This window comes from Silurus aristotelis, assembly GCF_946808225.1.
Source record: "Silurus aristotelis genome assembly, chromosome: 18".
In the NCBI taxonomy this organism is placed as follows: Eukaryota; Metazoa; Chordata; class Actinopteri; order Siluriformes; family Siluridae; genus Silurus; species Silurus aristotelis.
In genome coordinates, this window is record NC_139591.1 from 6,106,521 (window position 1) to 6,132,198 (window position 25,678).

General features: G+C 34.8%; 3 protein-coding genes and 1 long non-coding RNA gene across 4 annotated transcripts in view; all 4 read right to left on the minus strand.

The window, feature by feature from the left end:
* Nucleotides 1-20: 20 nt before the first annotated feature.
* Nucleotides 21-1,544, minus strand: LOC310741003. The gene is made up of 3 exons (XR_014537813.1): nt 1,400-1,544; nt 650-1,165; nt 21-397 (listed from the first exon to the last, which is right to left on the minus strand). It is a non-coding gene; the product is annotated as an uncharacterized lncRNA (long non-coding RNA).
* An 80-nt stretch (nt 1,545-1,624) lies between these two features.
* LOC310741282 (intraflagellar transport protein 46 homolog) lies at nt 1,625-7,743 on the minus strand. Its single transcript, XM_083568918.1, has 12 exons — nt 7,587-7,743; nt 6,044-6,140; nt 5,886-5,962; nt 5,056-5,198; nt 4,291-4,365; nt 4,024-4,117; nt 3,743-3,871; nt 3,448-3,566; nt 3,193-3,259; nt 2,779-2,839; nt 2,624-2,709; nt 1,625-2,046 (listed from the first exon to the last, which is right to left on the minus strand). The coding sequence occupies exons 1-12, from the start codon at nt 7,608-7,610 to the stop codon at nt 1,960-1,962; spliced, it is 1,059 nt and encodes a 352-aa protein (XP_083425044.1). The 5' UTR covers nt 7,611-7,743; the 3' UTR covers nt 1,625-1,959.
* A 5,740-nt stretch (nt 7,744-13,483) lies between these two features.
* On the minus strand, nt 13,484-15,795 carry LOC310741297 (cell adhesion molecule CEACAM1-like). Its single transcript, XM_083568942.1, has 4 exons — nt 15,605-15,795; nt 15,093-15,416; nt 14,734-14,979; nt 13,484-13,930 (listed from the first exon to the last, which is right to left on the minus strand). Exons 1-4 carry the CDS (start codon nt 15,657-15,659, stop codon nt 13,866-13,868), a joined length of 690 nt encoding a protein of 229 aa, XP_083425068.1. The 5' UTR covers nt 15,660-15,795; the 3' UTR covers nt 13,484-13,865.
* A 3,477-nt stretch (nt 15,796-19,272) lies between these two features.
* The window catches only part of vps11 (VPS11 core subunit of CORVET and HOPS complexes), a 10,200-nt gene continuing 3,794 nt past the window's right edge, over nt 19,273-25,678 (minus strand). Inside the window, exons 9-16 of the mRNA XM_083567553.1 lie at nt 24,571-24,714; nt 23,554-23,751; nt 22,992-23,153; nt 21,614-21,747; nt 21,125-21,327; nt 20,320-20,491; nt 19,940-20,162; nt 19,273-19,850 (exon numbers count right to left, since the gene is read on the minus strand). Of these exons, the coding sequence (XP_083423679.1) occupies nt 19,683-19,850; nt 19,940-20,162; nt 20,320-20,491; nt 21,125-21,327; nt 21,614-21,747; nt 22,992-23,153; nt 23,554-23,751; nt 24,571-24,714 (1,404 nt within the window). The 3' untranslated portion in view covers nt 19,273-19,682. The remainder of the gene's footprint in view (nt 19,851-19,939; nt 20,163-20,319; nt 20,492-21,124; nt 21,328-21,613; nt 21,748-22,991; nt 23,154-23,553; nt 23,752-24,570; nt 24,715-25,678) is intronic.

Here is a 25,678-nt window from a genome sequence, read left to right on the forward strand (position 1 = left end):
CAAGATGAAAGATAAAATAATTTACAGGATCGTTATACCTTTCATTTAAATATGACCTAACACACATGACCTAAAACACAACAAAAAGTATGATTTGATTATAAAAAAGAAGGAAAAGAACTGCCAGATAGTGAAACAAAATCATTCTTATTGACCTGGTTTTAAATAACTTGCGGGCTTTTATTGCAAAATATGATGTATGACTTAAATGTATGTCGTTACCAGTAAACTGTGTTTGTGTTGTAAAAGAAAATCATAATACAACAATCAACGATTGTATTACGTGCTCCTAAAATGACGGCCATATTTACCATAGTTTTAGCAAATGTAGATTAGACTGAAACACAAAAACAGTCATCCGATGAGGGAGAATCTTTACAAACTTCAGTATTTTCACCTAGAATAAAAATTTAATAAATCAATGAGAGAGTCAGAACATGATATATTGTATATATTTAGTGTTTTTGCAAGTGGTGAAGAAAGAAAGAAAGAAAGAAAGAAAGAAAGAAAGAAAGAAAGAAAGAAAGAAAGAAAGAAAGTATGTTTATAATCGATAAGCAGGCACCAAGAATATTAATCATATTCAGTATTAATAAAACGTGACTGAATTCACCTGATTCAATTTTTAGGGAATGTACAAATTCCTCACCTGTGACACTGACTTGCACCTCTGATGTGGTCGGAGAGCCAGGAGAAATAGTGGTGTTGAATTCATCTGGAGAAATTAGACCGAAACCATAATCAGAACACAAAAGTACTGTATGTTTATAATTGATAAGCTAGCTAGCAAGAATATTAATCATATTCGGTAAAAGCAGTAAAGGTGAAATATGATACTCACACTGCAAAGACAACGTGAAATTAAAATATTTAATTATGTTATTTTTCAGTGTAGATTTCTCCTCATAAGTGCCTTCATCTTCTAGTGTCAAATTAACAAAAATAAGACTCATAGTCTGTAAATTAAAGTCTATATTTCTGCAGGGATCTGTGCATGTAGTATTGTTTGGCTTAATAACCAGAAATATCAATTTCCTTGTTGAATTATCAGGTGGATATTTAGCCCATTCCACTTTGTCCACATCTGGACTTTGTCCATAATGTCCTTTAAGCTCCACTCTCCCATGTAACACTCCAGTCACTCTCTCACCGTCAGCCCCCCTGCCTGCAAAACAATGTCAGATATACCAGTGCTTTCATGATTAAAAGTTATAAAGTTTTGAATGCCGGTAGCATGTGCTAATCTTTTAAACATGCATATAAACTTCTTTCATAGGCTCAGTACTTAAATTCTGTACAATGAATATAAAATCTAATCTTAAAATAAGTTTTTTAAAGCTTAAACATGCCTAATGTATGTTATGAAGAAATGTAAAAAAAAAAAAAAACAGATTCTTACCAATTAATGTCCAAAAAAGAAGCATCACAATGAAAAAGTCTCCTCTTGGCATTGTGAATATAATCCTAATTCATTTTACTGCTGAGCATGAAACACTCTAGAATGAATTCTACTTTCTAGAGCAGCATTACACACTGATGCTTATAGGCACAGTCATTGCAAAAGTGAGCTGATGTCAGCACCACGTGGTTTGACATGTTAAAGGAAGGAACAATGATGCATTAGTCAGTCTATAAGGAAAAAGTTTTTATTTGTAAAATCAAGGCACAGAGAAAAAGGTGTAGCAATACATACAGTTGGTAAAAACTAGATTATTTAATATTTTATATATATATACAGAAAATACTTTATAAAAAAATTATAAATCATACTAACAACTTAAATGAATGCTGCTGACACTTGGGAGGGGTGGGTGTGGAGTGGTGCTTAACGGCTCTTTTATAGGGTCTTTGTGGGTTAGGGTTATGTGCGGGCATGTGTGTGTGTGGCAAAGAGAGAGAGAAAGAGAGCGAGAGAGAGAGAGAGAAAGAGAGCAAAAGGGTAGGAGAGACAGTGAAAGATCACTCTAGCTTGAACGTCTCTGCAGTAGCAACATGTCGACTGGATGACGCGTTGGACTTGCGGCCCTCTGCCAAATTCTTAAAATGCTAAAGAAAAGGAGATTGAGAAATATTTTTGTAAAGTGCTCTCATCAGCTGTGATGCAACGCTGGTGTTTTGCACAGACATATCAAATTTACGCACTGCGCTGACGTCGTTTGAAAATGTACAGGAAAGCAGAAGTTTATCAGATTTTTCCACCGAATAAAATATTCTTTTTAGCGCGTAGTGTTTCGCTTTGAAAACTATGTGCCAATACCGCTTGTTGTAGGAAGGTCTTTATAAATAATTAAGCTACAGCATTTGAAGAATGATAATATACCATTACACTAAGACATGCATTGTAGTGGTAAGGAAATAACAGTACAGATGTTCACATGTTTTTTTTTTTATCTATAGTAAAGGTTCCGTGATGAAAGATCTCCACTGTAGGTAAAAGCAAGGTGTTAAACCACAATCCAGTGTTAACTGAAGCACCCCTTTTTCTAACGAAGCTGGTAACAGATTTCAACAGATTTATCACTGTGGAACAAATCTACTCTAAAACACACTTTTTTTCCAGAAGCTGTTTAAGCTGCACAATGTGGGGACAAATAAATCTGATATCTCAGAAAGTCAAACAAACCTGGGAGTTTTTAAATTCCGAATAGAGTGTGAACAGGACATGGAGAGACTGGATTCGGTTCTTATACACCGGAATGTCCAAGATACCTATAGAAAGTAATGCAGATATTGAAAATGAAAAGAATAAATACATAGGAAAAAATTAGTGTCACTAACCACAAATGATGTCAATGTATTCTGCAAGGTCACAACTGATATCGGCTGTTGGAAGGTTCATCTGGAAAAGAGAGAGAGAGAGAGAGAGAGAGAGAGAGAGAGAGAGAGAGAGAGAGAGAGAGAGAGAGAGAGAGAGAGAGAGATAGAGAGAGAAAGTTAGAAAGCTAGAAAGCCAGGTGTTAGAAAGTCAGGTTTTATTTTACTGTACATTCCCTTAGAGTGATATTACTAAGAAATACAATTTATAAACAATTTATAAACAATTTATACACTTGCTTGGAAAAATAATAAGATGCATAGTAGATTACATTTTCCCAGGCAGAATTTTTTAAGCAGTATTTGTTACACACCTAAATATAAATAATATAAATAGAATTAGTTTCAATACTTTTGCGAAACTGATTTCAAACTAACCTTGCTTAAAAGTTCCTCAAACTCAGGTGGCCACTCCTGCATCAGGGTATCGATATCTGGCATTGGTCTAAGGAAATGAATGCAGGAACTAATTAAAGATGCCATTTTCTTTCTTCTACACCAGCTGTACCACCTGAACCATTTTATGTTGCTGTACAGACTGTTGTTTAATCGGTATTTTGTTTATAGGATGTGAATGATTGCTATACTAAGTGTTATTATATGCTGTACAGTACCAAGTGGTAGAATTTGTACCTTGTGTAGTGTACAGTCGCAGGTGGTTTGGAGCGATGTAGGTCACTGATGCTCTCAATCCAGTTATCTATAGCTTTTGGGTTCTTCTGAGGGTTCTCAATGCTCTTTACTTTTACCTCCTATCAAAAATATTTTTATTGCGTTTCGTTTGTGTTTCATTGCGCAGTGGAAAGAATGATGATTTATCTCACAAACTACATGCTCAATTCATGGCTCTGTTTCTACAGTATAAATCAGCTTCAAATTTATTTCTGCACTGCATTTCAGACAATTGTTTGTGAGTGAATTCACTCACAGTCACATTGTGTTGTTTACTGTTCTCTGAAAGCCACAGGGAGAGCACTGTGGGGTCTGACTGCTTAGCACAGGGTTCATCCAACACCAGCAAGCCCAGTCCGTCCACCTTCCCATCCGGCCGAGGAACCTTGAAATTAAATAAAAAAGAAAAGAAACACAATGTTTAAACATGGGATGTCCAGGTTTTAATGGTTTAAAATTATTTTATGATTTAGAAAAGAAGTTTTTGAATTCCTTATTATTATTAATGGTATTATTATTATTATTATTACTACTCACTTTAAGGAAAGCATCAATGTCGCCTACAGCTGGAATAAAGTCAGGAATAAAAGGTTTCAGCTTATGGTCCAATTCAATAGTCTGTGGTGTGTATCTGAAATGGAGAGCCAGTTATATTCATAAGATTTTGTGTTCGACTATAGGAAAATGTGTGAACACGTATAATTTCCAATTTTACATAACGCTCTATCAATTTAAGCTATAAGTCAGAAGTGAGAATGTTTGTGGTTTTTGTGGGACTTCGTATGGAACGTTTACACAGCTTACCGTGTGATGTACTGGAAAAGTTCTTTCATTTCTGAGGTGACACGAAGATGGTCATAATCCGCCGGATCGTACGCGCTGTAAGCAGACACGCGCCCATATAAGATTAGGACATGCACTAACAATGGCGTGTAGTTCAATGGGGGCTCAAAGTATTCAGATATCCAGGTGTGCAAAGCTTGTAGAGAATACTCCAGATAAACCGGAAGCTGTAAATGATTCTACTAGAGACTGAACAAATGGTGTGAACACTTATCTCAGTTTCAGATTTTCTGTAAGTTATGGATTATTGTGTTTAAATTGGTAGACAAAAAAATATATGCTCTATTTTAAATTAAATCTATAAAACAACAAAGTGTACAAAAATTTAAGGGCTAAATGCTCTCGGAGCCCACTGAATTTAAAGTTCATTATAAAACAAACCATTTATTATGTGGTCATTTGTCTTTGTTAAGTAGATTTAGTAGTAATTATTTGGTTTATGTTTCTTAGACATGTGACAGCAAAATCTGTTATAATATTTTATATACATTTAATATTGTAATATTTTATAGAAGAGACTCTATGGATATAAAAAATCTTTTAATTTCAACATTTCCAAAACCACCCGTTGGCCTGTATTATGAACCAGAATCTGAAGTTTTCTCATTTTTTTCTTCCTCAATGTGTAAAACCTTTGTATTTTTGTGAGCTTTTATGCAAAAAAGAAACAAACAAACGAACAAATAAATAAATAATATGACAAATAGCATGCAAGGGGTTACCTACCCTTCCGGAGCTAAACCTGGCTCTCCATCATCTTCATCTGACTCGGTTTCATCAGATTCATCATCATCATCATCGTCATCATCATCTTCGTCGTCATTATTTTCGGTTGCTTCACGTGAACTAGCAAGTGGACTCTTCTTTTTCTGTTGTAAAATTTCAGCATGAATTCAAAGCAAGGTTTATAGATATACATATATACACACTCTATATTTTCAAAAGTACTGGGACACCTAAACATTCTTGCTATAGGTGGTTCTTTTCCAAACTGTTACCACAAATCTGGAGGCACTCAATTATATAGGATGTCTTTAGACGCGCTTAAATAAAATTTTGCATTCACTTCAACTCGGAACCCCAACCATGCATGGCATGGCAATGCCCCTGTACACAACCTGAGCTACTTGAAGATATGCTTTACATGCTTTGAAGAGGAAGATCTTAAGTGGCCTGCTATAGAGCTCTGATCTCATCCCAACACCTTTGGGATGAATTGGAACGCTGCACCCAAGTCCTCCTCACCTACATCAGCAGCTGTCTTTTTAATACCCTTGTGGCTGATGAACACAAATATCCATAAGCACACTCCAAAATCTAGTGGAACATCTTCCCAGAATATATACATATATATAAACAACAGTGTGTATTTTGTATACACTGTTAATCACTCGTTCAAGCATATAAAGGTAGAAGATACATTTTCTTAAGGCGTACAGAGGGTTTGTTTGAGTACTAAAAGAGCGTCACTATCGGATCAGTATCAAATGACACTCACAATCTGAGGTTGGTATCATGCTGGTGCATTTCCTGGAGCTTATAGCAGACTCATTTACCTTAGTACCATCTTCAAACTCATCACTACCACTATTAGCCATGTTAGTCAGCTGCTGTCGGCTTGTGTTCTTCAAGACTGAAATCACAACATACTGTATTTTAGCATTATATTCAGCATATGGTTTATTATATAAGACATTAGGAGTCTTTAGATGACCTGCTTGCCGGGGAGTAGGTGTGTATAAACTGGCCACTTCCTCTGTGTCATTGATGTCCAGAGACTCGTCGTATGGCTGGTTGGCGATCAGCTGAGTCTGAAAAGGAGTTATAATTAGTGTTGGCAACTCTTGCATGTGAAATAAGCTACCACAAGTCCACAGCAATCCAAATATTATTTTAGCTTAATACATACTAATGTAAATAGATGTAATAAATGAGCCTGCAACATATTAAACTGAAACCACACAGAATTTCTTTTTAAAAGTGATGATCTATATAAAGTGGATGATCAGAGTGTGCACAAGTCTGAGCTCGCAAACCACATCTGTAGCAAACTGTGCACGCTCAAATATATTATTTATGAGGATTTAATAGCTTTTTCTTATTTCGCAATGACTGACAGAGGAGAAGAAATTGATTTACTTACAAGATACACTTACAAGGAAATTTACAAGACTGACTTTTTAAGAAAAGCTGGACATCACAAGGAAAGATTGTCCAATTCAAATTCAGTTGTCAAGTTTTTTTTTTAAGACCCATTTATACTTTTAGTTTTTTTTTTCTGTAGAATTTGCACAAAAAAAACCACAATTTGCCTTCATTTCAAATTCCCAGGAAAATTATAATGCATTGAAAACATGCAGAGATCCTGGATTCAGTTAATGAGCTTAATTCTTCTGCTAGAGATGATGTACATGGGCAGTGCAGCTGTGGCTGCAGTAAAAGAAGACTTGCTTAATTGTGGTCATTGGGTTTCTTGCTTTAGTAATAGTTTTTATTCTCGCTGCATGAGAATCCTGTCTGTGATGCAACGCCCTGTTATATTGTGTCTCTATAATATTGATGGTTTCTATAGACAAGGTTTCATAAGGATTGCATTGTAAGAGCTGTATTGGAATTAGTGGGTTTTTTTCTCTGATAAAGGGAAGGTAGGAGGCGGTCTATGTGGGGGTTCAGAATTACACTACAGCAGAGATATTTATGAGCCTGTGGGCAGACAGTGTCAGTCGATGCACTGGAAAAGAATAACAACAGGGGACACGTGATATTTTTTTTAAAGTCACATCCAAAGCCACGTATTAAAAGCGGACATGGCAACACTTTTGTATAAGCCACACTGCAGGGACCCTAATTGATGTACTCTAAAGATACTTGTTAATGCCAAATTGCCAAATAATTAGAATTAACACTTTAATAAATGAAAGCATCATGCAGTAAATATCAGTATCAGTAAAAGGCAGTAGAGTGCATCATATAGGTGCATATATGCATTAACATCCTATACTCAGCATCCATACTAGCTACTAAGACTTAGCATTGATAACATTGCTAGCTAATTTCAAAGCTTAGCTAGTTAGCTACAACGCGTTCAAATATAATTCTGGGATAATTAACATTAATTCCGTACGCAACAATGCAGCGTCGTTGTTCATGTTAATGTATATATATGTATATATATATATATATATATATATATATATATATATATATATATATATATATATATATATATATATATAATTATTGTGCAACATGGTTACCTTCTGTCGCCCAGACCTCTCCATGAAAGCTATGTGATGTACGGTTACCAAGCGACCCTAATCTCGCGATGTTTTCTGCGAGACTTGGATCGACGCATATTACCGGATGGTTGCGTCTAAAATCGTTTACTCGTTCACTCAGTCCCTAAACCCTACCTGGTGCATGGGAATAAAAACGAGGGCGCAAAGTCAGACAGTGACGTAAACATCATGCGACGGAGAAGAGAGGCTGTCTCCTCCTGTCCTGTAGCAACATCTTCATTGTCTTATAAAGCAGTAGTTTGTTTCTGTCATGTTTATTCACCATAATTTTTTTTTATATGAGAATAAATTAAAAATAAATTCTTATATATAGATCTTATAAATTAAGTCATTTTTTTGCTTTATAAACCTAAAATCAAAACATTAATTGTGTAATATATGTATGTAAGGACATGCATTACATACAGAAGATCAAATGTACGTGGGTTTTGGTAAAACTTCTTTTCCTGAGAATGTACACTCAAAATCAGAGTGCATTGTAGTAGGGCTGGGCGATACATCGATTTTATCGATTAACTCGAATGTGTAGTTTACATCGATCTGTTTTAATAAAAATCGGTTTTCTCTTTAATGTCCGCCGACGCTCCCCTCTGGGCTCCCATAGTTTCGAACTAACTCAGACCCGCCCCCCTCCCCCGCGCGTTTGCCATAGAGATACACAAACAACATGGCAGCGAGCAGAAGAACTTGTTCCCAAGTAAAGTTAAGACAGCCGCATTTTGAAAATACACGGTTAAGCAGCCGCACTTTGTTTAGTGTTGCGCGTCCAATCGTACACTTACGGTACGGGTGGTGGAAGCGACCAAAATACATGTAAAGACGCTTCAGAACGGCAGAAAAATCAGATCATTTAAATCACCATATTTAAACACTCATAAAACAGTCATTTCACTGTGGAGTTTTTAAGAAAAGTAAAGGCAAAATCACTTAAAACCTCAGGTGCATTTTCAATCATGTTCCACATTTAAACACTCAAAACATTTTTCTTTGAAGGTTTGCTCATTTTATGTTATGTTACGTTCTATTTTCACAGTTTACAAAGGCAGGGCCGCCATCTTGTATTTTTTGGCTTGTTGTTTCTGATTGCACTTTAACCCAAAGTGGGTTATAATCCCAGAAGGGTAAATAAACTTTATTTAATAAAGTTAAAACTTTTTTTGAATTTTTTTTTGTCATATGCAGATTGATTTTAAGCAGGGGGAAAAAATCGATTTAAATCGCAAATCGGATTTTTTGTAAAAAAACAAAAAATTTTCTTTAGGCCATATCGCCCAGCCCTACATTGTGGGTACAAATGAGTGAGCGAATGTAGGTAATGAAGTTGTACATCTCAGGCTCTGGTGCAATCTAAAAGCTCTACATTCCACAACTATTCCTGGGTGTGCATGAAATGTGCTTGGAGTTACCATTTTTGAACAGTTCATCACATTCATCACATGACAGGGAAGAAAAATCAGAAAAGAATGATCATTAATTATAGTATTTGCTCTTAAAGAGTAATTAAAATCAAATAGAATAAATAATGAGACTTGAAATAACTTATAGTGCCTCCAGAGCCAAGTCATCAAATCTATTTGTAACTTTTATATATACTGATATTAATATTTCATATTTTTGACCATATAATACAAATCATAATACAATATCAAATGATATCGCTGTTTGAATGAAACTTCTGACATGTACAATACAGGGCAGTGAATATCTTTCTTCGTATATACCAGAGATGTTAGGAAGTCGGGGAAAAAAACACAGGGTCAGTGATTTATATATATTGGAAAAGTAATTTTAATAATTGTTAATGTAAATAAAGAGTATTTTTTCTTTTTTCTGTACCTCCATTCATCACACAAACAATTTAGCATTTTGTCACTCAGTCAGAGAGCAGATGTGAAAGATTTTACTGATAAATTACTAATAACTTTAAAAAATATTTTGAGGAAAAATATAAAAATATACCATGAATTAAAAAAAACCCAAAAAAACAACAACAGCATTTCATAAAATTATTGGCATCAGTGTCATCGATTCTGTCTTTGAAAGTACTTAGTATTGGATCGAAAAGAAAATAAGGGTTATCACCTATACTATAGTGCATCCGGAAAGTATTCACAGCACTTCAGTTTTACCACATTTTATGCTACAGACTTATTCCAAAATAGATTAAATTCAATATTTTCAAACACAATTCTTTTACAATGTCATTATTGGATATTGTTTGTAGAATTTTGAGGAAAAAGAATGAATTGAATCAATTTTTGGAATAAAGCTGTAACATAACAAATTGTGGAAAAGGTGAAGCGCTGTGAATGCTTTCCGTATGGCTTTCTCAAATGACACAATACTAGTTTCTGCATGAAAATTTCTACACTGCTGCACTTAACAGTATGCTAAAGATGCATGTAACCTGCAGCAGCATACTATCGTACTTTGCCTGCAAGCACAGGCTGTTATTTAAGTGGGTGATATAAATAAATATGATATAAATAAATATCTAAATATTGCCCTAACTCTAACTCTCCAGTTTTGCTAAGATGACAAATAATTGAAGAATTCAACAATATGTGCTCCACTGGCTTGTATTTAATGGCAAGATGAAAGATAAAATAATTTACAGGATCGTTATACCTTTCATTTAAATATGACCTAACACACATGACCTAAAAAACAACAAAAAGTATGATTTGATTATAAAAAAGAAGGAAAAGAACTGCCAGATAGTGAAACAAAATCATTCTTATTGACCTGGTTTTAAATAACTTGCGGGCTTTTATTGCAAAATATGATGTATGACTTAAATGTATGTCGTTACCAGTAAACTGTGTTTGTGTTGTAAAAGAAAATCATAATACAACAATCAACGATTGTATTACGTGCTCCTAAAATGACGGCCATATTTACCATAGTTTTAGCAAATGTAGATTAGACTGAAACACAAAAACAGTCATCCGATGAGGGAGAATCTTTACAAACTTCAGTATTTTCACCTAGAATAAAAATTTAATAAATCAATGAGAGAGTCAGAACATGATATATTGTATATATTTAGTGTTTTTGCAAGTGGTGAAGAAAGAAAGAAAGAAAGAAAGAAAGAAAGAAAGAAAGAAAGAAAGAAAGAAAGTATGTTTATAATCGATAAGCAGGCACCAAGAATATTAATCATATTCAGTATTAATAAAACGTGACTGAATTCACCTGATTCAATTTTTAGGGAATGTACAAATTCCTCACCTGTGACACTGACTTGCACCTCTGATGTGGTCGGAGAGCCAGGAGAAATAGTGGTGTTGAATTCATCTGGAGAAATTAGACCGAAACCATAATCAGAACACAAAAGTACTGTATGTTTATAATTGATAAGCTAGCTAGCAAGAATATTAATCATATTCGGTAAAAGCAGTAAAGGTGAAATATGATACTCACACTGCAAAGACAACGTGAAATTAAAATATTTAATTATGTTATTTTTCAGTGTAGATTTCTCCTCATAAGTGCCTTCATCTTCTAGTGTCAAATTAACAAAAATAAGACTCATAGTCTGTAAATTAAAGTCTATATTTCTGCAGGGATCTGTGCATGTAGTATTGTTTGGCTTAATAACCAGAAATATCAATTTCCTTGTTGAATTATTAGCTGAATATTTAGCCCATTCCACTTTGTCCACATCTGTCAGATATACCAGTGCTTTTATGATTAAAAATATGATATAAGTTTATATGCTAGTAACAAGGCTTAATCATTTTCTGTGTATAAAAGGACATTATGACATAAAAACGTTTAATGTGGCAGATATTATAATTTACTTTTGTTCATGTGATGTAGATTCTTACCAACAAAGTTCCAAAGAAGAAGAAACATCCACAGGAAAAAGTTCCCTCCTGCCATTTTTCCTTCAGCAGTGAAGTTTTGTAAATTTGTACTAATCGAGCAGCACTACGTACCGACACCTACAAGCAGTAAGTAAAGTGTGAATGTGAAAGTGAGCTAATATTAGTGCCACGTGGTTTCACACAGACATATCTGTTCAAGGAAGTATTAGTGTTTATTGTAAAGACATTTGAAAATGTGTACATTTTACTGCAAAAACACATTTTGTACAAATTGTATATCGATGTACATTTTTTTGTAATTTGATAAGATATTGATGCCACAGTATGTAAATAAAACAGCATGATCGCTTGTAAATTGAGGAGTGGCCATGGGTGATTTGAACAAGAGTGAGAATAGATAAGGATATATACATTGAAAAAGTGGGATGAACCAAAAAAGAAGATTCAACAAAATACATAAATAACTTACAGTACAGATCCTAAATTAACTTTGTACACATTTAAAATGTTCAAATGTGTAGTGAAGTTGCTTTGATGTAACATCCTGGAGACAACAATGTGTTTCACAACAACCCACTCTTAAACCATAGAAACCCCTTTATCACACCAAGATAACAGATTTGCAAAATAAACCTCCTGTAAAGGACAGACACAAAACCGTTATTGTTGAAGGAGTTGTTGCAGGTTCAAAAACAATATAATAATAATAATAATATGTTGTTTTTTTTCCCACTGTTCTTATAAGGAGAGCACATGGGACATCAAACACCAGTGAAGTATACACCCAGTGAGACCAGTCTCATCCTATTTGGCTGTGGAAACTCCACACTTTAATATGATTTGAAAAATGATGATGATTATTATTAATATTCATTTTAATTTTAGGACTCCACTCACATTAAGGATATTATCAATGTCACCTACAGCTGAAATCACTTCTGTGATTAAAGCCTTTAGATAATGAATCCATGTATTTGAATTGAAGAGCCATTTATATGTATTAAATTTCAATGTTTGAACATGTAATTTTAATATTTAAAAAATATTTCAACCAATTAAGCTTTAAGTCAGTACTGAGAGTGTGGTTTGTGTGAGAGCATTCAGACCATTGTTTATCATATAAAAATACATTAAATATAAAAATTATTAAAATATTTACTACTGTATGTCACTTTTCTTTATTTAAAAAAAAAAAGAAATAAAATGCAACAAGAATAAACAGGTATATGGACATACATTATGTACCGAACATGTAATGTACAGTTATGCTAATTTGCTCATTTTGCTTTTGGTGAAACTTTTTTTTCTAAAGAGAAGATTTCCCTTGCACTTAGTCACACTGGAGTACCAATAAATTGTTTGTGAGTATACATCAGATGTGCATTCAAAATCAGAGTGCTTTGTGAGTACAAAAAAATGTGTAAATGTAGGAAATGAAGTTAGACGCCTGGGACATTTCAGGCTCTGGTGTCTCTAAAGGCTCCACTTTACATAACCTCTGCTGGTTGTGCATGAGTTATGCTTGGGTTTACTATTATGAAAAGGCAATTACAAAAAAAGTTGAGACATTGTGTAAAATGTAAATAACAACAGAATGCAATTATTAAAAATCTCATAAACCCATGTTTTATTCACAACACAACATAGAAACAAATTAAACAGTTGGAGAAACATTTTGCAACTGATTAGGCTCATTGACAACAGGCCAGTCAGATGATTGGGTCTAAGTAGTGTATCTTAGAGAGGCAGAGTCTCTTAGAAGTAAAGATGGTCAGGACTTCACCAATCAGTGAAAGACTGTGTCTACAAATTGAGGAACAATTTCAGAATAATGTTTCACAACATAAAATTGCAAAACGGTTGAATATCTAATCATTTACTGTACATGATGTCATCAAAAGTTTAAAAGAATCTGGAGAAATCTCTGTGCACAAGGGAAAAAGGCGATCTCATGATCCTCGGGCCCTCAGGTGGCACTGCATTTAAAATCACTGCATGGACTCATTAACACCTCCAGAAACAGTTTGCCATGACATCCACAAATGCAGGTAAAAATATCAAAAAGGCATACGTGAACATGATCCAGAAATGCTGCCATCCTCTCTGGGCCAAAACTCAATGCTAACCACATACTGCATCTATTAGAGTAGTTTGACTTTGTAGTAAAAGGGTCCAGGAGCTAAACTGTCCTGCCTGCAGTGTAGACCTTTCACCATGGTGAAAATCAGCTCATTAGCATGACCAAGTAGATTTGATAGTATTTAGCTCTGGAGTCAGCTGACTCCGACTCCAATAGACTCCGACTCCAATAGACTCTGACTCCAGCTGACTCTGACTCTAGCTGACTCTGACTCCATATGGTCCTGTAATGGCTGCCATATTTACCATAATATTATTCAAATGTAGATTAGACGTTTACACAAAACCAGGCATCTGATGGGGGAGAATCTTCACAAACTTTAGGAATTTCACCTAGAATCAAAAGGAGATGGTAGTTATTACAACATGGTGTTTTTTATTGAAACTGTTTCAGCAATCAAGCAAGCAAGCAAGCAAGCAAGCAAGCAAGCAAGAAAGAAAGAAAGAAAGAAAGAAAGAAAGAAAGAAAGAAAGAAAGAAAGAATAAATGCAGGTGGCGAGTAAATGGTATCAGTATATCATTTGACAAAATAAGCAGTCTGTTGGACAAAACTTGTTTTAATATAAATAAATTTAATAACAACAAAAATGAAAATATGAAGTAAAAAAAGAAGAAGAAGATTCAGGGGGACTCGGTGAACTTCACATTCACTAATGCATTGTAACTGTTTATGCTATGGCTTTAGACAAGGAATGTGGTGGAGTTTTCTGACTGTAGAAAGAAAAGTGTAGATAAACTAATAGGGTGGAGTAGCAGCAATAATGGTAGTTAGATGTCAACATTTTAGGAATGTATTATTTTTATTAACTATTTACCAGTGGTATACTAGCAGGAAATTTGTTAGACTGCCTCAGCTCATAGTCCTAAAGAAGTGTTGTGTAAATGTGAAATAATAAAAACTTGTTACTTCCTGCTTGGTCACTGTGCTGTTGAGGTATTTATGAGACTTCTGCCAAATTGTATAACTTTATGATGACAACAACAACAACAACAATAATAATAATAATAATAATAATAATGATAATAATAATAAAATTCTAAAAAAAATTGTATTGTGTAAGTCCCCAGTTATTTATAATAAGCCTGATTAAAGTTATAGGATAAGACGTTTTAAGGAAATGCACAAATATCTCACCTGTGACACTGACTTTCACTTCTGATGTTTCATTTTTATTTGAAACTTGACATGTGTATGTGCCACAGTCTGATCTGACTGCATTGGACACCTTCATGGTCTTGTTGTTCTCAGTGAAGGAGAATCTCTGGTCATCTGGCAGTGGAAGGTCATTTCTGAACCATCGCAGCAGCTTAAACTCCCCGAAGATCTCACACTTTAGGGTCAGACAGCCAGGAGAAGAAGAAATAGTGATGTTGGATGCATCTGGAGAAATTGGATCAAAACAAAATACAAAAATATGTTTATAATCGATAAGCAGGTACCAAGAATATTAATCATATTCAGTAAAAGCAGTACAGGTGAAATATGATACTCACACAGCAAAGACAACATAAAATTAAAATATTTTATTGTGTTATTTTTCAGTGTAGTTTTCTCCTCATAAGTGCCTTCATCTTTTAGTGTCAAATTAACCAGAATAAGTGTCATAGTCTGTAAATTAAAGTCTATATTTCTGCAGGGATCTATGCATGTAGTAATGTTTGGCTTTATAACCATAAATATCAATTTCCTAGTTGAAGTATCAGCTGAATGTTTAGTCCATTCCACTCTGTCCACATCTGGACTTTGTCCATAGCGTCCATGAATCTCCACTCGCCCATGTAACACTCCAGTCACTCTCTCACCATCAGCCCCCCTGCCTGCAAAACAATGTTAGATGTACCAGTGCATTTATAATTAAACTTAAGATTAACAAATGTATATGTTAGTATCATGGTTTAATCATGTTCATACAAATTACACTATAAAAGGATATTATAAAATAAAAACTTTTAAAGTTACAGATATAATCATTTATAACTTTTGTTCATGTGATATAGATTCTTACCAACAAAAGTCCAAAGAAGAGGAAACATCCAAATAATAAAGTGTCCTCCTTGCATTTTCCCTACAACAGTGAAGTTTTCTAAATTTGTACTGCTATAACAGCACTTTGTACCAACACTCTAAAAGCAGTAAATAAAGTCATTGTGAAAGTGAACCATGTGGTTTCACACGAACAAAACTGATAAAGGAAGTACATTTCTGACGTTTAATCCAAAAACACATATTTGCAACTATACATATATTTTGTACAGACTGTATATTAATATACATTTATAGTAATATAATATATATATATATATATATATATATATATATATATATATATATATATATATATATATATATATATATATATATATATATATAAGATATTGATGTCACAGTATGTAAATAAAACTTGTCCTTTTGTATGGGGAGGAGTGGCCATGGCTACTGAGAGTGCATGGGTGTACATAAAAGAGGAAGACAAAGGAAGAGAGGGGGTGATTAGATTAGAACAAGAGTGAGAAGAGAAAAGGCCAAATACATAGAATGATATGGGTAGTGGCATGAACCAAAAAAAGAAGATTCAACTAAACAAACAAACAAATAAATAAATAAATGAACTAATTAATTTATTAGTTGATTGATTGATTTAATGATTGGTTGGTTGATTGGTTAGTACAGGTCCTAAATTAAGAGAATTTTTAATTGTTAGAATTGTTTAAATGTGTAGTAAAGGTGCTGTGATGTAACACCCTGTAGGTAACAAGGTATTCCACAACCCACTCTTAAAATTTAGCTAACCATTTCTCACAGATTTGTTAAATACAGCTGTTATCAAGAGCAGACACTAACTCAATATTGTTCCAGAAGTTGTTGCAGATCGGAAAACTACAGCACATAAGAGTAAGCCCCGTCTGTCCACCATCCTATCCGTCTACAAAAACTCTACACCTTATTGTGATAAAAATCATTAATGTTATAATTATCAGTACAATAGTTATTATTATTAGTACCGCTGCACTCACATTAAGGAAAATATCAATGTGATCTACAGCTGAAATAAAGACAGGGAGTAAAAGTTCCAGCTAATGAAGGTGTGTATCTGAAAGGGAGAGCCGTTTATATTTATTAAATTTTGTTAGATTATAGGAAAATGTTTGAACATGTAATTTCCAATGTTAAGCAATATTATAAGCTTTAAGTCAGAACTGAGAGCTTTTGTGGTTTGTGTGGGACTGTGTAAGAACGTTCACACAGCTTATCGTGTGTGGTACTGGAAAAGTTCTTTGCCATCTGATGTCACACTAAGGTGGTCACAATCTGCCGATACATATACTCTGTAGGCATAAAGACCACCCCACATATTAACACACACACACACACACACACACACACACACACAAAAAGATTTTATCCATTTTAAAACGTACGAAAAAACCTTTACTTAATACTTTCCAAGCTAATTTCTCAAGGTTCATTAAAAATAACATTTGGAAAATAGCATTTGGAATGTACACTAATGGGTAGTTATTTAAAAACAAAAAAACATAGATCATAGTAGAAATGTACAGTTCAGTGTCTGATATCAGGATAAAGTGATAGTAGTTGTGTTTACTTCAGCGTTCAGAGTTTGGCATTCAGTAGGCTGACAGCTGATGGGAAGAAACTGTTCTTGTGCGTGCCAGTGTGACAGCGAAGACTCCTGAAGCATTTTCCAGATGGTAAGAAAGTAAACAGACAATAATCAGAGTAAGAGGTGATTATGTTTCTCACTCTTTGTAGGCAGCATTTGTGTTGGCAGCCTTTGATCGACGGTAGTCAGACACCAGTGATGTATCGTGCAGTTTTTACTTCTCTCTGAAGGACCTTCTGATCTGAGATGGTGCAGTCGCCATAAAACACTGTGAGGAAGTTTGTGAGGATGCTTTTAATAGTACAGCGTTAAAGGTTATGGTAGCATAGCTGAGCTTTTCTTAGTTTCCTGAGGAAGTAAAGATGCTGTTGGACATTCTTTATTTGTCTTGACCATTAGAGATATGGACAGCATGATATAACAAACATTAAGTAATACAGGCATTTCGGTAAACATCTGCTTAGCGATATCAAATGCCTGTGTGCCAAAGACAAGGCCTTGGAAAAAAGTCGTGAAGTGGTGCACAGTGGATAGTAGATATACTATCTAAAGCCCATCTGGTACATAGCACAGTAACTATATTTGCATAGCATGCATCTCCACTGCTTATTTAAAATTGCCTCATCCTCTTTCCATTTTTAAAAAATAGACAACAGTTATTAAACCATAAGCCACAAGTTCATATGTGCTCTGGTTTTTTACCGTGACTGGCCTGACCTCGGTCTGAGATGTGGTTTAAAAACAACACTTGTGCGCTACACTTGATGCACATTACACTCACGTCTGAAATAGATTTGGAAACACTTCAAATGTCATGCTGCCAGTGGTTCACCAGAAAATATTACATATTTAATAGAATAATTTAAATCTAATCTGCTGTCAAACAATCTTTTGAAACATTGCCATACAATAGATTTCATACATATATTTTAACTGAACATCAATAATGCAGAAATTCTACCTTATATAATACATCCTGATCTACTATTCTTTTTGCAGTAAACTCATGCATCTGCTTATTAAATTAATTCATAAATCTGGCATTCTGATTAACATTATTTTGAATTTTTTTTTATTTCGCTGTGCAACCAGTAGTGGACAGCAACGTAGAAAGTTACTAAATGTAATTTGTTACTGTGCTTAAGTAGATTTTTTGGAGGTATCTGTACTTTACTTGAAGCATTTCCATTTGTAAAGACTTTTAATTTTAACTTTACATTTCAAAGTCAAATATCACTAAAATGTATATATATATATATATATATATATATATATATATATATATATATATATATATATATATATATGGATAAAAACTGGTCAAGCATGCAGCAAGCCACCAATCAGGGTAGCGTGCAACCTCTGTTTTGAACTTGTTTTGATTGTGGCTTGGTGGTATCTACTTAGCCTCCAACATACAGCAGAATATTTTGAGAGGAAAGAAACTTTTGACTTGCCACAACACCTTATTTGCATTATTTTGAAGTTGAAAAAAGGTTTTTGGGCTCATGATCATTTTAAAAGATATCAATCAGTGTTTGACGAATTAATGACGCTGTTTTAATAGATTGTTGTGCTAAGCGCAACATTAGGGTCTTTTCACATAAAAGTTGATTAAGAAATAGTCTTTTGATAAAAATGATAATAGGGCATTATAGCCATAATAAATCATAGTACTTTGGATAATTAAGTACACTCTTTTATACTTTTACTCGAGTGAACGAGTGAGCATGTTTACTTTTACTGGAGTAATATTTTACCTATTGTATCTCTACTCCAACTCAAGTACATGGTTTGTGTACTTCGTCCGCCACTTCAATGAACTACATATGCTCAATTTTTACCGACAAACAGGGAAACAATCTTAAAACCATCCATCATGGCTCTTCAGATATTTAGACTACCAATGTTCAATTGGTTCAGAGCCAATTTGTTGGCAATTAAAGTCACATAACCAGTTCAGGCTGCTATATAGGTAGGTGTATTATGTATTATAGAACCATTTACCAAAGTATGCTAACACAACAAATAACTGAATATAACTCACATGCTATTCATTGCCTTTTATTGAATGCCAGAAATTCAAACATGTATTTATTAAGTCGAGAGACAAACAACACGTAGACTTTACAGACTTTATACCAAACATGCAATCATTATACAGTGCAAATAAAGAGCACACAAGAAAAGCAACACGTTCATAAATGTGTTTTTCACGATGCATTAACAAACATCGAAAAGTTGTTTAACACATTTATTGATCAGATTTGCTCATAATCTATATTAGATTAACAGGGTTTTATTATCAGTTTGGGCCTGAAATTCTAGAAGGTCCATCACAGAGAAGAGTAGCACAATAGGATTTAGTAATATCTAACCTTTGTCCTATAATTCAGTCATATTTATGAGAGTATAACTGAAAAATCACATTGTCTTCCACTTTGAGAATCAATGTGATTTTTCAGGCATTTCTTTTGGTATGAGTGAGGAGGTCTCTCTGTAGATCAGCTTCGAAATTCCCAGACCCAGCCTTGCCCCCTGGAGGATCTGTTATCAGAGTCAGTTTATTGAAAACTCCACGGCCGAAGTAGTCCGCCACCACCGAGAAGCCATCGTTAGAACTCCTCAACTGCAAAAAGGAGTAAAACAAATTTTTTTATTTCAAAGTCTTTAAAAATGTGCCATAAAAATTATTTACTGCACATTTATTCACTGTACCTGTTGATTAAAGTGTTCGTGTAGATCTCGTTTTTGCTCCTGTGCCCGTAACATGTCCATCACCTTTCTGTTTTCAGGAGTGCACGTTGGACACTCGGCCTCGTTCTCTGCATAGCTCTCGAAGCAGTGCTGATGAAAAGAATGACCACAAAGGAAATGCACCGATGGCAACTCTAGGGGGCTGTTACACATGCTGCACTTTGTCTTCTGGAAAATCTTTGCACTGTGAGGAAAAAGAATTAATTAACTGATGAAGATTAGTCAGTCCTGTATAATTAATCTATGAATAAAATCTCTATTAGAAAGAACCACAGAATATAGTTTTAACGACAGAATGTTCCTTTATTCCCACATATACACAGCCTTCTTAGTAGTTCTACCTGGTGCTGAGTTCCTGGATCTCGGCGCGCAGGTGCGCGGTCTCCTCCCGATACTGATGGATCTTTCTTTCATCTTCTTCAATCTGCTTGCTCTCTCTTTGCAATTTGGTAATCAGATAATCTTTGATCACTGACAGTGTTGCGGTGGAGTTATGGGCCAAGGTCTGTACAACTGAAACAGGGGGTGGTTGGTGTCAAAATAACCATACTTCCTTGTACAGTCATGGGAAAAAGAATGCCATCATTCAATTCTATGCAACAATTACAGAACAAGTATACAGCAATTGTGTAATATAGTTCTAGAAAAAGAAGACGTTAGTTGACCAAAAAACCCACTAGAGATTTCAGTAAGTAGTCATTTTTGCCAAAAACAAAGCAGGCAGAATAATGCAAGTACACCCAACAACTTTAACAACAATAACATTATCTGGTTTTTATACAACTTTGGAAAACATCTAACCAACTCTTCTTCAGTTCATTGATGTTTGAGGGGTTTCATTTTCATACTTACGATTCAACCACATCTCAATGTGGTTAAAGTATTTCAGGTATACAAAATTATTTATGTTGTGAAATGTCAAACTTTATTTTCCCTATTACAATATGTTTATGAGGCACAATAAAAAACTTCTTATCTTAAGCAGGATGAATCTTACTATTAATGCAATTAATGAAATGAACACATTACTTATCACTTATTTTGGCAAAGCATCAAGCTGCAAAAGCTATGCTGCAAACAATGTGCTGCCCCTGAAGAAGGTGTGAAAAAAAAAAAGCACAATGCGTCTGTTTACTGGTAACTTACCGAGCAGTGGAGGCATGAGGTTATTCAGATCTATATGTTCTAAGACCTCACTAATGTAGGTTTTGCAATCTTCTTCTTTGCGTGCAAAGTAGCCCAAGGCCTGTTCCCACAGACAAACTTCCTGATCGCCGTATCGCTTACACGCCTCCACCACTTTAGAGTACTCTTCATTCTGCATGTGGTAGTGCATGATCTGCTGGTACCTACAGAAAAACATGTTCATTTTGAACAGTGGTACAGAATTGATCTGTGTTCAGTTTGTGTCTGTACAAAGTCATACTGGTCCTATACATGTTATGTTAACAGGTATAATGTTATTTGATGCAAATGATCACAAAACCAACAAAATCAAATTTGTTAGGACTTTTTTAAGAAATTGTTAAACATTTTATTTTTGCCATTGGATTTATTTTTATTTTTTTTACATTTTCACCATATTTGATCCTAAATGAAGAATATGTACTACAACGGTGTTATGGTAGTACTTACAGTTTGCCCTTCTCATACAGATAAAGCACTCCTTCTTTAAAGTTGTGCATTTGGCAGAGAACCAGCGCTTTATCGAACACTGTGTTTTCGGTCGTCAGCAGCAGCAATGCTGCCTCCTGCAGGCTTGACTTTTTCTGAACAAGAATAAAAGGGTGTTAAAGAAACTTCTGGTGTTTGACATTGATAATTGTCAAATACACCTACATTTTCTAAATGATCTTTAAAATATTTACTTCATCATTCAGTGAAAATTTTTGTCTACCAAATTCTGCAATCTGGTGATAAGCTGGACACCTGACCAGAAGATTTGTATGTATTTTTTTTTTCAAGATCCCATTCCACATTTAATCCCCATTTGAGGTTATAATAACCTCCATTCTTCTGAGATGTTCCACTATATTTTGGAGTGTGCTTGTGAAGATTTGTGCTCATTCAGTCACAAATGCTTAAGTAAAGTCAGGTACTAATGAAGGCTGCGGAGCCCCAAAAGATGTTAAATGGGGTTGAGGTCAGCACAGCAGGCCACTCAAGATCTTTCAAGATCGTTGTGGAAATGGTTTGAGGAAGAAACACATACGAGGGAAAACTCAGGTGTATTGCTGTCCATATAGTGCATAATAAAAGCCATCTTCATTTATAATTTATTATTATTTAATTTGATTTTAATTCTAAGAAGCAAAAATGTAAATTGAAATAAAGAGAATATAACTGAATTTGCAAAAAAAAAAAAAAAAAATATTAGGATCAGCTTCATGCCCCTTATTTTAACTATAAAACCTTCAAAGTAAAACTGCATTTGTTACGCAGATTACAGAGTAATGTTTTCCGGTAATTCATTTATTTCTAAATAGTATATAATCATAAATGAGCTGAACCATGGCAACTTTCATTTTAATATCATACAGTTTGGTATAATGTATTTTTCGGCCCATGGTCCTTAAATTTTTGGCACTTCTTTTTAAGTCAAGTTTATTTCTATAGCGCTTTTTACAACAGACATTGTCTCAAAGCACATTTACAGAATTTAACAGTTAAGGTGAACGATGTGTATGTATCCCTGATGAGCAGCCACAGTGATTGTGGCAAGGAAAAAGTCCCTTAGATATTGTGAGGAAGATACCTTGAGAGGAACCAGACTCATAAGGGGACCCATCCTCATTTGGGTGACATCAAAAATGTGATCATAAATCTTTAAACAATACAGAACACTGGAGAGAGAACTAACATGAGCACTAGAATGTAAGATTATGAGTAATGATCTTTCCACAGTCTTTTGTGGTTATAAAACTAGGAACTACTGAGCAACTCATAAAATAGCTCAACATTTGCGATCATCATAGATCCAACTTCTTTTGAAAAAGAAATATACTATGTTTACCTCAGGGTCTTGTTCATGGGCCCAGTCCTGCAGCTGAAGCTCAAGCAGCGTATCGTACACACCTTGTGGTGAAAATGGTTCTACCACAATCATGTGCTCAAGAAATGCTCGTAGCTCTCTTCGGTTATTAGCAAAGATAGGAATGAATTCTTCTGAATTGGCCTGAGGAACATAAAAAATGTCAAGTTTAGAATAAGACCAATTAAGACCAAACACTGCTTAAACTGTGTATTGCTCAAATTGGGGATGATACAATTTTTGAGTTTGCAATATTATTAGTGTTTGTGTAAATCAGCATCATGCAACATTGATTATCGACTGCGCACTTAAATTAAAATCGGTTCAAAGTGTCTATTTCACTCAGGGTAAATAACCGCAGGGTAATTTCTCTGCAAATCTTTTAGAACATTGTTCCTTTATATACTACATAAACATTCCCTATTGCATTAAACTTGAATGTGATCTGTCGGATCTCAGAATCCCCTCTGAGACCAAACACCTCAGGAATGTTTTCAGTAAATGAGCCCCAATGAGCTTCTACAAGACACCTCAGACTAATCACCTTGTTCACTGTTAATTTGTCCACATTATCCTGGTCAGTGGAGTCCTGGATAGGTTGGTAATTGGTACAAAGCCTCTTTAGCAGCACAGTGGTATCATCGGGAACATGGTGCATCAGAGTTTTCCCATAATGCTTCATGTTAGTTTCGGCCTGCTCAAATGGCAGCCGCCCAATATAGCGCAAAGCCTCCTGGTAGTTCTGTCCACAACAACAAATAAAAATAAATAAATACAAGAATTCAATGAATTACATGTTTGTTTGTTTGTTTGTTTTTTTAAACTAAATTGTCTCAAAATGTTCACATTAAACATGTAATAAATTCAAACATTTAGAAATATTTTGTAGAATATTTAATGATTTTAATGCAAACTATTTAGGACATAGGCAGCATTTCACTTTAGAATGTCTCCTAAATGACACTGTATTAAGACACTAAGTTTCCAAAGGTTTGTGGACACCCATATGTGCTTTTTAAACATTCCACTCCACTCCACATTTTGACCCTAAGGAAAGCTTTCTGATTGATTTTGAAGCATGGATGAAGGATTTGCCCATTTAGCCACAAGAACTTTAGGTCAGGGACTGATGTTAGTGAGGAGGTCTGGTTAGCAGTCAGCATGCCAGTTTAGTCCAAAGGCGTTCAGTGTGGGGTTAGGTCAGGGCTCTGTGCAGGCCACTAAAGTTATTCCAGCACATCCATCGCAAAGAATGTCTTCACAGACTTCACTTTGTGCACAAGAGCTTTGCCATGCTAGATCATGCTTGGGCCCCTTAACTCCGTTAACTAATTTTAATGCTACAGCATACAAACAAATTCTGTACAATTGTGTGCTCCCACTGTTACAGCAAAAGCTATGGGTAGACACACACATCTCGGGTGTGATGGTGAGGTGTCCACATACTTTTGTTCATATGGAGTGCCTCCAAGATTGACGCACAATACTGGTCACTAATTAAATTCACCTCCACAGTGTTGAAGTTAGACATGTAGTACATTTCTGTGAGGATCTCCCTTACCTTTAAATCCTCTAGCTGAATCTTCAGGTACCACTCATGGTGGAAGTGTTTCTCTGCCAGGAACACTGCGTGGCTATGGTACCCGGCCTGGCGCAGAACCTTTATGGCGATCTCCACATCAAAATGCACTTCGCTCTCGCTGCTCTGAAGGACACAGAGAAATTAATTTAGTGATCAGTCTGACTTGTGATTTTTATTAAAAAAAATAAAAAATCTTATTGTGGCAGCAGGGACATGTTTAAGTGCTGGTTTGGGAATAGAGGCCAGAGGTAGGGAAATTTAATAATAAAAATTCCACACGAGTGAAAATATGGATTACTGATTGCCCTGTGTTTAAAGGAGCAGCGGCAATTAAAAAGTGTGGAGAAAAGAGCTCACGGAAAGAAAGAGCTGTAAAGCATAATGCCTTGTATTGTTTAAAATACTGAATAGTGACTAAAAAAGATAACAAACCAAGAAACTGTAAACCTTAAAAAAATAAATATTAAACCAGACAAAAAGAAAAGAAAACCCTTTTTGACTGAGTTTAACAGCATTCTTCTTCTATGACACCTCCTCCTATATGCTTTGTGGAGGGAATCACCCATCCAGGAACCGTTTTTTTGCCTTCTGTACATCTAACAGAGACTGTTTGGTTAGAACTAAAAAATTTTAATTTGGACTCATAAGACCAATGGACAGTTTTTCACTGATCTAATGTCCATTTCTTTTGTTTTTTTTTGGCTCAATGAAGTCTCTTCTGTTTGCTGTTCTTTCAAAGTAATGGTTTCTTTGTCTCAATTGGACCATGAAGGTTTGACTCATGCGGTCTGCTCCAAACACTGGATGTTGAAATATGTCTGCCACTTGAACTCCAAAAAGCATTTATGTAAATTGGTGGTTTCTGAGGCTGGAGATTCTAATTAAATGTATCAATTCATTATAAAGCTGCAGCAAAGGCAGCTCTTGGTCTTTCTTTCCTGAGATGGTCCTTAAGAAAGCCTGTTAGATCATAGCATTTGATGGTTTAAGAGACTGCATTTGGGAATTAAAGTAATAATGGACTGTCATTTCTTTTTACTTAACTGAAGGTTTCTTGCCACACTATAGATTTGTACGATAGTTAAAG